The sequence below is a fragment of the Plecotus auritus genome, assembly GCF_963455305.1.
Source record: "Plecotus auritus genome assembly, chromosome: 2".
NCBI classification, from domain to species: Eukaryota; Metazoa; Chordata; class Mammalia; order Chiroptera; family Vespertilionidae; genus Plecotus; species Plecotus auritus.
In genome coordinates this window covers 188317201-188331591 of record NC_137771.1, presented here as the reverse complement: position 1 = coordinate 188331591, position 14391 = coordinate 188317201, and the positions used below count along the sequence as shown (strand labels likewise).

The window sequence follows — 14391 nt, the reverse complement described above, 5'->3', positions numbered from 1 at the left end:
ATAATGAAAAGTTTCTTTTAAGAAGACAATTCCAGGATCCTATGGTCTGACTCCTGCCAAGAAGACCCTGAGAAGGCAGAAATTGTTTTGGAGGGGAAAAAAAAAAGGGTCCAATGTCAGATTTAACCTTATAGTGGTGTGAACCGGCTCTCACTGGCTCACCACAACTGACTTGCGCATCTCTTCTCAATGCTGTGACCAGTGAAGTCCTATTGGTATGGAACCAGTTTCACCACAGAAATCAGAAATGCCACAGATCGGGAGCCAGTTGTTAAACACTTAGAAGCACACCTCTACCTGGGAGCCATTTCTTAGCACCCTCCCCAGCCTCCTACAATACAGACAGCCAGGAGATAGCAGCCTGTCAGCAAGGAACCACTGTGGATATGACAAGTTGTATATTCTGCCAAATCAGCAGGCTCTCCCTTCAACCATGGGGTTGTATGAGAATTCGATTGTGGATCTGCAGTCTTAGATTGGGCACATTTTATTTATACAGTTTAGGACTTGATGTTTGAAAGCAATGAGAAGTCAGGAAAGAGAAACCAACAGCAGCATTAAGAATGAAAAGGAACTCAGGTAAGATTGGCTCTCCCTTGTCCCTCCTGGGGAGGCCTAGGCCATTTTGTATTCAATCAGTGTGGCATTCCTCCCTTCAGAGCTTCTACCGCTTCTACCCCATCATTGGTGCCTCAACTTCAAAAGTGAAACTTTATTGAAGTCCTGGTTTCTTTCCTGACTCTCCCTTCCTGTCTCTTGGCTCCCCATGAGGCTCATTTCCCTGCACCTAACTGTGTGAACAGACAGCACACATGTTAAATCAAAGGCACTGCAAACAACTGTGTGTATGTAGGGCATTGATTTTACTGCAATAACATTATCTGTCTAACGCTCTCTTGTTCCACATTTCAGAGATGGCAGGATCTTGTCTTTGTCATTATACTACCACTAGTGACCCAGTGCATGGATTCGTGCACATTGAAAGGAAATTAATTAGAAGGTGGCAGTGGGATGGGACTGGGCAAGACACCAGACACGCCCTGGAGCCAACCTCCCGGCAGTTTCTCCCTGGCATCTGTGGAGTGAGTGGGGTCCCTCCGGGAGGTGGGGTCCCTTGGCCTTGCCTGCGGGGATTGGGCTGAAACCAGCTCTCCAACATCCCCCAAGGAGTCCTGGAATTGCTGTCGTACAGGGTGTGGAACACAAACACAAGTGTGCAGTAAACCAGATTTGGGACCGACAGTTCCCCAGCAGCAACATAACCCATGGCTGAAGGTGGAATTGCACGGCCCCACAAGGAATTGGCTCCCTCCTCTCTGGTTTCGGGGTGCATCACCAAAGAACCACCGCTGCCAAGTCACTGCAGCTCGGTAGCTCCTGCGTTGAGTGTCTGCCCTGTTGAGTGGTCATGCACATCATAGCAACTGGTTGGATGGGCAGAGGGACACTTAGCATATTAGCCTTTTATATATATAGGTAAGTAATATACATAAAATCACATTTCTAAATGGATGGAGTCAGCTTTGAAAAACATTTACCAAAACTAATGAATCTCCTACAAAAGTGACTTTCAAATAACATTGTGGTTTACAGTTGAAATGAATGAGTTAAACACAAAAGAAAATAAATACAGCTGAACATTGCAAAGACCAAACAACTACTTTACCAAGGCACAGTTATCAATGTCTCGATCTCTCTTCTGCATCTGTTCTATTGTGTTTTCCCACTGTTTAATGAGTTCTTGTCTCTCATTATGAATCCTACGAAAATCTTGCGCTGCTTTATCCAATTCTAACTGTCAAATAGAGAGCGATAACATTTCTTGAATATAAGTGCTTTTGCAAACATCACTTTGACAATTAAGAAATAAAAAATCTTCACTGAACCAACCTGTGCACTTAGAGTCTCTGTAGTTTCATTGTCAAGTACCTTTCTTTTCTGATTACCTTCCAAAGTCAGCCTTTCTAATTGCAGGGTCAGTGCCTATATAGTTACATGCAAAAATAGGTATGATTATCATTTGATTAACTTAAAAAACTGTTAGCATATCTCATATTAAATATTATTGTATTACTAGAGGCACGGTGCATGGATTCTTGCACAGGTGGGGTCCCTCGGCCCTGGCCTGTGTGAGGATCAGGCCGAAAACAGCTCTCCGATATCCCCCAAGAGGTCCCAGATTGCGAGAGGGTGGTTCTCGGGGGATGCACCCTGGAATTGGGCTCCCTCCTCTCCAAGTCACTGCAGCTCGGCAGCTCCCGCATTGAGTGTCTGCCCACTGGTGGTCCGTGCACATCATAGCTACCAGTTGGATGGTTTCTTAGGCTTTTATATATATATAAATATATTTGATATATAAAACAACTAATATATATATATATATACATACATATATATGTACATACATATATACATATATATAAATGTATATATTCTTAATCTTTTAACCTCAAAGGGCTGCAAAGAAAACTCAACTGTTTTTCAAAAGAGTTTTAATACATTTTAAAGTATGTTAGAAAAAAGATGAACAATTTTCCATTTAAAATAATGCATTCGGTATTAAGTCTATTAGAAAATAGCATGTTTCATTATACTAAAGCATTACCATATTTCATTACAAGTAGATTTTAAATAATAATTATAATAATATATTAAATAATCAAAGCTCTAAAGTCTTAAATCAGCAAAAACTATATGTAATGACAAAATTTTGTAGGCATTTGAATATACTCATTTTTCTAGAGAGAGGATACTTGGCTTTATTAGATTCTGGAAGGAAACTGACCCAAATAATGTTTAAGAAGTACTGCTTTAAAATTCTAAGTCCGATTTAGATAAAAAGGTTGACACACTACAGATTCAGAAAAAACCTGACATTATAATTTCTAATTTCTCACCCTAATTTTATTATCATCTTGTTGTGCATACTTCTGGAGAGTGAAGGCATCACTATCTTTATGAGCCGATTCTTCTAACCAGGCCTCCAATGCCTGCTGGTCCCAGTTCATTTGACGTCTCAAACCATCCAATTTTTGAGTAAATTTAAATATCTGATTCTAATATCCAAAGAGAAGGGACAGGGGGAGATTTAAAAAAAAAACAACATTATTTACAATATAAACTAAAATAAAACATAGCATTACATACTATACAGAACATATAAAAAAGAAAAAAGGAATCCTGTAACTGACCTCCAGATGAATACTAGTATAATATACCATATTTAATTATATAACTATAATACTTGTATTTTGATTTTTTAGTTGTAAAACAGAGGAGAAATTATTATACAAAGTTGAGAACAGTAGTTACTTTAAAAGACTTTAGGGGAGTTTCCCCAAAGCAATCTCATTAGTCATTCCATCATAGCCACCTCAAGAGAATGTGCAATCTTAGTAAAAATAATGAGCTTGATATGCTAACTCAAGCCCAAGACAAGTCCCCTTCAACCCCATTTCCAGTCAGATTGCTGCCTCTAAGAAGCCTCTTACACAGAAATTATGGAAGCATGTTTAATTGAAATAAATACAGCAGTTAAGAAAATAAAAATGTTTCGGTACATGTATTCATCTAACAAATCTAGATTCATAAAAGAAAACTGATGAATATACAAATTAATATAATACAATATGTATGTGTGTATGTATACATATATGTGTGTGTGTGTGTGTGTGTGCACGCATTTCCATATGCATATACATATGTAAAGAGAGGAGTTGAATTTGGAAAGAGTGCCCAAATCAAGTAACTAAAAACTAAGAAAAAGAAAAACAATGTACAGTAGTTTAATACTGGTCATAAGCTGTCAAGTTAATATGAAAGGTAAAATCAGTAAAGAATGAAACTCAAAATTAAAAGCGCTATTTTAAAATGTGGCTTTTAAAAATGTAGCACTTATGAATAAATTATGCCTAGCATTGTATAACAGGCACTCAACATGGTAGTTTGCATATAGTAAGGTGCAAAGAGTATTTGGTAAATGAACATTGGGAAAATAAATGTAACATTCTATCATTATTTCATTCAAATCACAGCTCCATGTGCCTTCCATTGTCCAAGAAAACAATGCAGGAAAATGTTAGGAAACTAACCAATGCCTTTCCCATACAGGAAAAAAATCAGTGTTTGTTTGGTGAGGGAAGAAGGAACAATGGCACAAAATTTTAAGTAACATTTCAACACATACTTCCTTATCACTTTTCTTTTCCCGTATTAAAGTTATGTCATTTTCCAGTCGTTGGATTTCATTTTTCACTCGACTCAGTTCTCTTTCTGCAATGATCTTAAAATGCTCTTCACTTTCAATCTCATGTTCCCTGGCTTTGCAAAGAGACTACAGAAAAACATACAAGATAGAAAGACTTTTTACATTTCAGTATTAAAAATATTTATAATAATCCATTAGACAAAAACATAACAAAGGTACCACAAAATGCTTAGATTAAGTATCATTAATTCCACTTCTCTTAAACCTACACCACATTAGACTTTGTGATTCAATGTAGACAGTGTTGTTTCCTATTTATAAGAGAACTAGAGGCCCAGTGCAGGAATTCATGCACCAGTGGGGTCCCTCAGCCTGGCCTGCGGGATCGGGCCAAACTGGCCCTCTGACATCCCTTGAAGGGTCCTGGATTGCGAGAGGGTGCAGGCCAGGCCGAGGGACCCCACGGGTGCACCATCAGGGCTGGGGAGAGATGTGGGAGGTTGACCAGCTGGGGAGGGACTCTAGGGAGTGTCTGGCCCTCCTCGCTCAGTCCTGATTGGCCGGACCCCAGCAGCAAGCTAACCTACTGGTCGGAGCGTCTTCCCCCTGGTGGTTAGTGCACATCATAGCAACTGGTTGACCGGTCGACTTTCTGACCCCTGGTGGTCAGTGCACATCATAGTGAGTGGTTGAATGGCCTTAGAATATCATTAGCATATTACGTTTTGATTGGTTGAATGGCCGACCAGTTGACCAGACACTTAGCATATTAGGCTTTTATTATATAGGATTAATTCATAGAATGTGCTAGGAAAAAAATACTGTTGTCAGTGATTTTCAGATACTATGTTGGGCTAGGGAATTTGCAGAAAACCAAAGTTTATATGGTTATACTTTAAAAGATCTAACTTATAAGTTAACCTTAGCTTACTGTAAATAATTAATTAATTAATTAATTAATTAATTAAAAATTTAATAAAAATATACGTCATTACTTAACTAAAAATAAAAAATAAAACTGACTAAAAAATAATTGGGAAATGGGATAGTTATATGAATTGACCACATAAATTAACAGAGATCATTTTAAAATAATTATGTAAACATTGGTTATAAATATTTCCTAGACTATATTAATAAACAAACATGCCTTTGTTATGCTTTACTTAATAAAATAGTACTTGTTGACTACTGATTTTACAGTGCTTTAAAGTTATCACCATTGGTATTTTTACATTGTTAAAGCAGTTACTGTTGTAGAAAGTTTACTATCTTTCGTCTCTTATCCTAGATGAGGTTTGACTATAATAAAATATACCTACAAAGAGTCTCTCTCAGATCCCCAACTCAGTGGTTTAATAACTTGAGAAAAATATGTTGTTCCTAACCATTTATTAATTACTCAATCATATCAGGATTCAAAAATATGAAGTATTGTTTTTAGAAGTTCATTAACTTTTTAACTTTCTAATAAGACTGTTAAAGCATGAAATAGGAAGATGGTAACGGATTAAGTGGAAGCTACACTGACTCTGTCCCAGGACCAAACTGGAATTACAACTAAAATATAGAAAAACCATCCTGAATAATCAACTGAAGACAAGCTGGAGAGAACCGTGATAATGAATGACTTGAAAGTGGAGACCGCATAGAGACTGGTAGGAAGTGCAGAGGCAGGAGAAGGCTGCCAGACTCCCCCAGACAACAGCTGAAGTTCCAGAGGGTATCTCAGCTATGGGGGGTTCCTACTAAGAACTCTGGGGTCTAAATCCCACGCTGGGCTCCTCAGCCCAGAGCACCAGAACTGAAAAAGGTGCCCACATAGCATCTGGCTGTGAAAAGCAGCGAGGTTTCTGTCTACCAGGGTGAGACGGTTGGAAATGCAGGCACCTCTTAAAAGGTCAATGGACAAAATTTTGTGTGTAGTCACTCGTCTTGGGCTCCAGCAGAGGTAGGGCAGAGTGGACTGGAGCTGTGTGAGCAGACTCCAGGGTAGGCGGCTTTAGGGGTAGAGCTCAGAGACCAGTTGCCTGGATTCCTGTGCTGAGTCATTTCCCCATACCAATGGTCGGCAAACTGCGGCTCGCGAGCCACGGTTTGCCTCTCTGTTGACTAATGAGTTTGCCGACCACTAGGATAGGGGCTTAATCACAAGGAACAACAACAGCCTGTAATTATTGGAACTGAGAGTCTAGGTCAGTGATCTGCAAACTCATTAGTCAACAGAGCGGCAAACCGCAGCTCACGAGTCGCATGTGGCTCGCGAGCCGCAGTTTGCCGACCAACTGCCCCATACTGTAGAGGACATCTTTCTCAAGTATTTAAAAAGCATGAAATAGTTACTTATCTATATTAACCAGAGGCCTGGTGCACGAAAATTTGTGCACTCAGGGGGGTCTCTCAGCCCAGCCTGCGCCCTCTCACAGTCTGGGACCCCTTAGGGGGATGTCCACCTGCCAAGGAGGTGGGAGAAGCTCCTGACACCGCAGTTGCACTCACAGCTGTCAGCCCGGCTTGTGGCTGAGCAGAGTTCCCCCTGACCACCAGGGGGCACTGACCACCAGGGGGCAGCTCCTGCACTGACTGTCTGCCCCCTGGTGGTCAGTGCACGTTATAGCAACTGGTCATTCTGCCATTAGGGTCAATTTACATAATACCCTTTTATTATATAGGATTACAAATTGGCATTAAAAACATGACTTTGTTCATTTTTAAGAATTACATTATTTCAAAGAAATGCAGATATACTTTTAAAAACAGTTTGAAATGGAAGTTAGTAAACGCTCCAGTGTTGATTTGCTGAGCTAACTAATTTTCAGGGCTTCATCAGGGAATGAGGTTCTACACATGAGTAGATTGTCCATAAAACAGATGTTTTGATTAATCACCCTAAGTTTTAATTTGTATTATTTTATTACATTTTCTAAAATGCATTATACTGTCCCCAGTTATCCTAAATATAATTTAACTATTATTTCAGGATGTCATTAGAATTTCAGTTCTTAAACTCTGCTAAAAGACTATGCCTAAGGGCTACTAAAGTGTTAGAATTATTTGCTTCCACTCAAAATGGTCCCAGTGGGTAGTGCTAAATAACTAAAAGTAGACAGAAACTCTATTATGTGTTATATTAAGTCTATTTCTGCTTAAAGTCATTATTTCTCACTGCATCACTGTACCTTTTTCATGCAATCTGTTGCCTAACATTGTATTAGACTGTTTGAATGATGATTTATTCTTTCAAATGAATTAGTTATTCCTTGAACTTGGTGGTAGTAGTGAGTTCCTCAAAGACTTTTTTCTGCCTACTTTCAAATTCAAGGCTATGTTCACTATAGATTAGTTATGCTAAATTTTCCTATCCTACCAAACAAAAGAGTAATATGCAAATTGACCGTACCTCCGCCACGCCCATAAGCCACGCCCACAAGCCAATGAGGAGCGAATATGCAAATAGACCCAACCAAGATTGCTGTGGCCACAGAGAGAGCAGGAGGGAGGCTTGGGTTTCCCCAGCAATGGAGGAAGCCAAGCTTTCCACCTGCCCTTGCCAGCCCAGGCCTCCACTCAATGCTACAAAGTTTCAATGATAGAAGATAAATAAATCCCAACAAAAATGGCGGCAGCCACGGAGCTGAAGAGAGCAGGAGGCTAGGGTTGCCCCCGGCGATGGAGGAAGCCAAGCTTCTGCAGCCCTGGCCTGCCTTGGCCTCGCTTAAGGCTACAAAGTTTCAATTATAGAAGATACATAAATCCCAACAGAAATGGCTGCCGTCACAGAGCGAGCAGAAAGCTTGGCTCCACTCCAGGCTACAAAGTTTCAATTGTAGAAGATAAATAAATCCCAGATCCCAGGGCCTCCGCTTGGGTCGCCAGGGGGTGTGGCCAGCCTGCAAACCACCACAGGCTCCTCGCCTAGGCCACCCCACACTCCAAAGGAACCCCCACCCTGATCTGGGACACCCTTCAGGGCAAACTAGCTGGTCCCCCCCCGTGCACCAGGCCTCTATCCTATCTAATAAAAGAATAATATGCAAATTGACTATCACTCCAACACACAAGATGGCTGCCCCTATGTGGTCAAAGATGACTGCCCCCATGTGGACACAAGATGGCCACCACAAAATGGCCAGCAGGGGCGAGCAGTTGGGAGGGACCAGGCCTGCAAGGGAGGGCAGTTGTGGGTGATCAAGCCTGCAGAGGAGGGCAGTTAGGGGTGACCAGGCTGGCAGAGGAGGGAAGTTGGGGGCAACCGGGCCTGCAGGGGAGAGCAGTTGGGGGGGGACCAGGCCTGCAGGGGAGGGCAGTTAGGGGTGACCAGGCTGGCAGAGGAGGGAAGTTGGGGGCGACCGGGCCTGCAGGGAAGGGCAGTTGGGGGGGGACCCAGGCCTGCAGGGGAGAGCAGTTGGGGGGGACCAGGCCTGCAGGGGAGGGCGGTTAGGGGCAAAAAGGCTGGCAGAAGAGCAGTTAGGCATCAATCAGGCTGGCAGGGGAGTGGTTAGGGGGTGATCAGGCTGGCAGGCAGAAGTGGTTAGGGGCAATCAGGAAGGCAGGCAGGTGAGCAGTTGAGAGCCAGCAGTCCTGGATTGTGAGAGGGATGTCTGACTGCCCGCTTAACGGGCAGTCAGACATCCCTCGAGGGGTCCCAGATTGGAGACGGTGCAGGCTGAGCTGAGGGACACCCCCTGCCCCCGTGCACGAATTTCGTGCACCGGACCTCTAGTTGTATCTATAAAATAACATCACAGATATAAATGCAATGGGAAATGTTCCATAACTACACATGATATAATCAACATGAATTTCAACATTATATATACCTGTGTAAATAAAAACTCTTGTCTAACACTTTTTAAGTGAGAATCTATAGCATTAATTCGTTCTTCATAGACACGTAGATGATTTTGCAAGTGTGACTTCTCATCCTGCAGCTTTGACAACTGTAAATAATAAACACAATGATTAGTCATAGTCTACTAAGTTCTTACCATATTTAAGGGTGTAATATCAAAAGAAAAGTAAACCTTTATTTACTTTTCTTTTTTAAAATATCAATTTGAAATTCAAAAATCTACTATTTCAATTATAAAATAGAGCTTTGATTTAGAGATTATTGTGGGGAAATAAGCACCACATTAAAACAAAATAGAAATCTCTCTCAAATTTGCAACATTAGCAGGGTCCACAGCTAAGATGCATTTTAAATGGAAAAAAATGAGATCCTATTCCATAATTAAATGACAAGGTCTCCAAATCAAACAAGAGCATAGAAACAATGCCTAACAACAACAAAAAATAGATCATTAGCCATAAATTTGAAAAGTAGCTGGATACCAGGTATAATAGAGCCTATATTTTGTGTCTTTGAATTAGAAATTGAGCAGAACCAAAACAATTTAAGTCCAAAACAAATAAAAACTTTAGGAAATTGCAAGATAGATTCTCAGGACCATTAGAATATGTCATCCCTGAAAGCAATATAAAAGCTCAACAAAACAAAAATATGCTTCCTTATATTCTTGAGCTGTGGTTCCCAAAGTGGAGGCTACAACCCAGGAGGGGCACAACACAATTCACCAACGTGCAGAAGAAAATACTTGAATTTTGAACTAAGGAAGAAAGAAAAAAATACGAATTTACTCATTTGTTATGTCCTAAGTAATAGTAAGTATGTATTTTTGGCTTTTTATTTCATTAACTAGAGGCCCAGTGCATGAATTAGTGCACATTGAAAGGAAATTAATTAGAAGGTGGCTGGCAGGGCAGGACTGGGCAAGACAGGCCAGACACGCCCTGGAGCCAACCTCCTGCAGTCCCCCCTTGGCTGGCCGCACCTGGGGCAGCGCCGAGGCTCGAAGGGCATCTGTGGAGTGAGCGGGGTCCCTCAGCCTGGCCTGCGTGGATCGGGCCAAAACCAGCAGTCCAATATCCCCCAACAAATCCCGGAGTGCAAGAGGGCACTCTGCAAAGTTGCTGTCGCTCGGCAGCTCCTGCGTTGAGCGTCTGCCCCCTGGTGGTAAGTGCGTGCCATAGCTACCAGTCAGAGTTTCTGCCCCCTGGTTGTCAATGCACATCATATCTACTGGTTGGATGGTCGCTTAGGCTTTTATATATATAGATTTCAATTTTTAATTCCCTCTTTTGTTTACTTTCTCATTTTATGTTTAATTTATTAAAAGTTCTTAGTTTCTAATTTTTTGTCTTACTGATTGTTATGGGCTGAATGTTTGTGTCACCCCCAAATTCATCTGTTGAAGCCCTAATCCTCAATGTGATGGTATCTGGAGGGGGGCCTTTGGGAGGTAAGTAGGTTTAAATGAGGACATGAGGGTGGGACACTCATGATGAGATTAGTGTCCTTATAATAGAGAAACCAGAGGGGCTCTCTCTGCTGTGTGAGAACACTGGAAGAAGACAGCTATCTACAAGCCAGGAAGAGTGCTCTCACCAGAACCCAACCATGCAGACACCCTGATCTCGACTTCTAACATTCAGAACTGAAAAATAAATGTCTGTGGTTTTTTTAAGCATTCAGGCTATGGTATTTTGTTATAGCAACTCAGGCTGCCTAAGACACTGATTCAGAATGAAGGCATTTAGGCTATACATTTTCTCTAAGTAAGAGTTTTGCTGCTTCCCATGAATGTAGGTACCAAGCAGTCTCCTTTTACAGTTTTCTAACTGGTGACTTTTCCCTTTCAACTTTTATTTGATATAAGAGCCATCCAGCAATATATTTCTGAGAAACTTGCCCAAGTATTTAAATTGAATTTCTTAGCTCAGACTGCCAAAATAAAATACCATAGACTCGTGGCTTCAACTAAAGAAATTTTTTTCTCACAGTTCTGGAAGCTGGGAAGTCCAAGATCAAGGTGAAATCTCTTTTCCTAACTTGTAGCTGGCCACATTCTCCTGTGTCCTCACACTCAGGAGAGAGAGTGAGCTCTGGTCTCTCTCTTTTTATAAGGACACTAATCCCCTCATGGGCCCAACCCTCATGACCTCATCTAAACCTAATTACCTCCCGAAAAGCCCCACCTGCTGCAAATACTATCCCATTGAGGCTTAGGGCTTCAACATATGAATGGTTGAGGGGAGGGGGGCACAAACATTCATTCTCTGACAGTAGAAAATCATTTTTTAAATTAACACAAATTCTATTGGCTTATAATAAGAGACTGTGACCTATAAAATTTCTATCACTAACTTTTAAATTGTGGTAAACTGTACATAACAAAAATTTTATCATTTTAACTATTTTTCAAAGTACATTAAGTAGTGACAAATTTTTTTAATCTAGAATTTTCTACTCAGCCAAATCACCATCAAATATGAAAGCAAATAAAAACATTTTCGACTTAGAATGTTTACCTCCCATACACCCTTCTTAGGGAGACACATGAAAGTATTTCATTAAAAAAAAAAAAAGAAATCCAAGAAAAAAGAAGATAGAGTCACAAAGTAGTAAGGGAGAAAACGGGAACTAACAAGCTAACAATTGGGAAATAGGCCAGCAGAAAAATTGTCCATATTGAAAAACATACTCCAAAAGAAGGAGTGGGAGAAAAGAGAAATTATCTTGAAGATCTTATATAAACGTAAAGCAGGCAATGCAAGGAATCAAACTGGCAACTGAGGATGCAAGGAATTAAAAGCACAATACAGCCATGGCTAGTGCAGCTCAGTCTGTTGGAGTGTCGTCTCATGCACCAAAAGGTTGTGGTTTCAATTACCTAGGTTGCAGGTTTGATTGCCAGTCCGGGGGAGCATGGTGTTTCTCTCTCACAGTGATATTTCTCTCTCTCTCTGTCTCTCTCTCTCTCCCTCTCCCTACCTCCCTTCTTTCTTTCCCCTATTTCTAAAATCAATAAGCATGTCCTTGGGTGATAATTTTAAAAATAATTAATTAATTAATAATAAAAAAACATCCTATAAAATAAAAGCCTAATATGCTAAGTGTCTGACTGTTTGTTCAACCGTTTGACCAGTTGCTATGATGCACACTGACCACCAGGGGGCAGACACTCCAACTGGTAGGTTAGCTTGCTGCTGGGGTCCAGCTGATCAGGACTGGGGGAGATGGGCCGGACACGCCCTGGAGTTCTCCTGGGGTCCCTCCCTGGCCCTATTGTGCATCGGTGGTATCCCTTGGCCTGGCCTGTGCCCTCTCACAACCCGGGACCCCTCCAGAGGATGTCTGGAGAGCCAGTTTGAGCCCAGTCCCTGCAGGCCAGGCCAAGGGACCCCACCGGTGCACAAATTCGTGCACCGGGCCTCTAGAATGTATATAATATCCTGTGAGACAAATATTATGTCACTAATACCAAAAACTAACATTTGAATGGAACTTTAACCTCCATTAATGTCTTTAGAGCTGTGTAACAACCCTACGTGATAATTATTTTACTTGTCTTCAGTTTACAGGAGAAGAAACTGGCTCAGTGCTGGTAAGTACGATCTACACCTAGGTCTGGATACTTCTTCATACTGTGCCTGGGTACCTAGTGCTAGATCTCTTACATTCCCTAATGTTGCCCTTCATTGAAAACAAAAACTGCAGCCATCTAAATTTAGGCGTGAGTAAATACGTCAGAATATTTTGAACAACAACAACAACAAAAACAGTGAAGGATTTTCAATTTCATTTTTCAGAGGAGGGAAAACCTCTTCCATTCTCTAAGTAGTGTAAACATCATCAGTTCTTGGATCCTCTTCCACACAACACATTGCCCTCTGATAGGACTTTACACTGGCTGCTGAAGGTTTTTTCGTTTCCTGAGCGAGGTGCAATTTTATTTTGAACAACTACTATGCATTGGTTGCAAATTGATGTAAAATACTCCTTACAACTTAAAATATCTTACATCGTTCTGTGACAACTAAAGTCTCAATTTGAAAAGCTGCACATTTTGCATTCTTACTAGAACGTCCCTCTTCACATTTCTTGGAGTCACTCTTAACTTTAACCATCATCGGCAGAACTCACGGAGAAATGTCAACCAGAGCGCGTTTGGTTTATACACGTCCGCACGAACGGTTGCTATGCAAACCATAGAAGTCCCTTTGCAAAACGCGCTTAATTCCGAGGAAGGAGAAAGTGGGCACGGGAGCCAGCCTTTCCTCTCCTGCCAAAGAGTGTGGAAATGAGTGCTTGCCGGGAGGGGAGGAAGGAGTAAAGAATCGGACTTTGTAGTTCTGCACATCAATTATCGTTTCAATATATTTTTTAATGCTTAGCAAGCACCAAAAAGGGCGGAAGGTGTGGGAGAAAAGGAGAGATGATGTGGAGGAGCGTTAGACCAAAAAGAGATGGGATTAAGGAAGGAAAGGAGAGAAACAAAAGGATTGGGATATTCCTGCCTACCAGAAAACTCATCAACGCCACCCCCCACACCACCACCAAAAAAAAAAAAAAAAGATACCGCCTCCTTCCCCAGCCTTCTTCTCCTGATTCTCACCTGATCTTCCAGTAGCTTGTTCTCCCGGTTCGCCACCGGGATGGCGAACCCATCGTCCCAGTGCAGCTCTGCCAGAAATTCGCTACTCATGATGGCAAAGGGAACCCTACGGAGAAAAGGCCCAGGACCAGCACCCGAGGTTCCCTCACGGCTTCGGTGTAATCGCCTCCGGAGCCCTAGCAACCGTCCCGCGCCCTTAGTTACCAAACAGGAAGCGCTCAGACCCAGAGGCGAAACTTCCGGTTGAGCAACCCTTTTTTTCTTAAACGCCCAGGGAAGTGAGGCATCTTACTCCTTCAAGGGTTCGCTGGGGTTGCCGGACGCCGGCTTAGCTTCCCCTCAAAGCGCGGCCCGGACGGTTCCCCCGGCGCTCCCGGAGGCTGTCAATCGGTGGCGCCCGCAGTCGCCGGAGGAACACTGGGTACGAGAGTGGCGGTGAGCTACGCGACTGCCTGAGCGCCCCGCAGAAGAGGAGAATGAATGAAAATAGAAACCCGGGCTCTCTTTGCATGTGGTGGTGTTGAATTTCATGCGTAGATGGAATCTCGTAGGCCGATGTGGCCTTGTATTTTGAAGCAGAATTCTACCCCTAAAATCACTGCGGGATGTTGTGATCTTCGTCTGGTTTAATGTAATGGTCTTCTCACCTTCGCACCTGCCCCATGGTAGCGTCCTAACTGAGCACCAAAGTGTATGCCCAGAGTTTGGGGGTCCCTCCCGCGCCAC

The 14391-nt window shown here is 42.1% G+C and overlaps 1 protein-coding gene across 1 annotated transcript in view; it reads right to left on the bottom strand.

The window, feature by feature from the left end:
- CCDC39 (coiled-coil domain 39 molecular ruler complex subunit) overlaps positions 1-13832 on the bottom strand; it is a 54761-nt gene extending 40929 nt beyond the window's left edge. Inside the window, exons 1-6 of the mRNA XM_080656183.1 lie at positions 13666-13832; positions 9028-9147; positions 4187-4333; positions 2898-3056; positions 1891-1983; positions 1667-1795 (exon numbers count right to left, since the gene is read on the bottom strand). Of these exons, the coding sequence (XP_080512309.1) occupies positions 1667-1795; positions 1891-1983; positions 2898-3056; positions 4187-4333; positions 9028-9147; positions 13666-13755 (738 nt within the window). The 5' untranslated portion in view covers positions 13756-13832. The remainder of the gene's footprint in view (positions 1-1666; positions 1796-1890; positions 1984-2897; positions 3057-4186; positions 4334-9027; positions 9148-13665) is intronic.
- Positions 13833-14391: the final 559 nt, after the last annotated feature.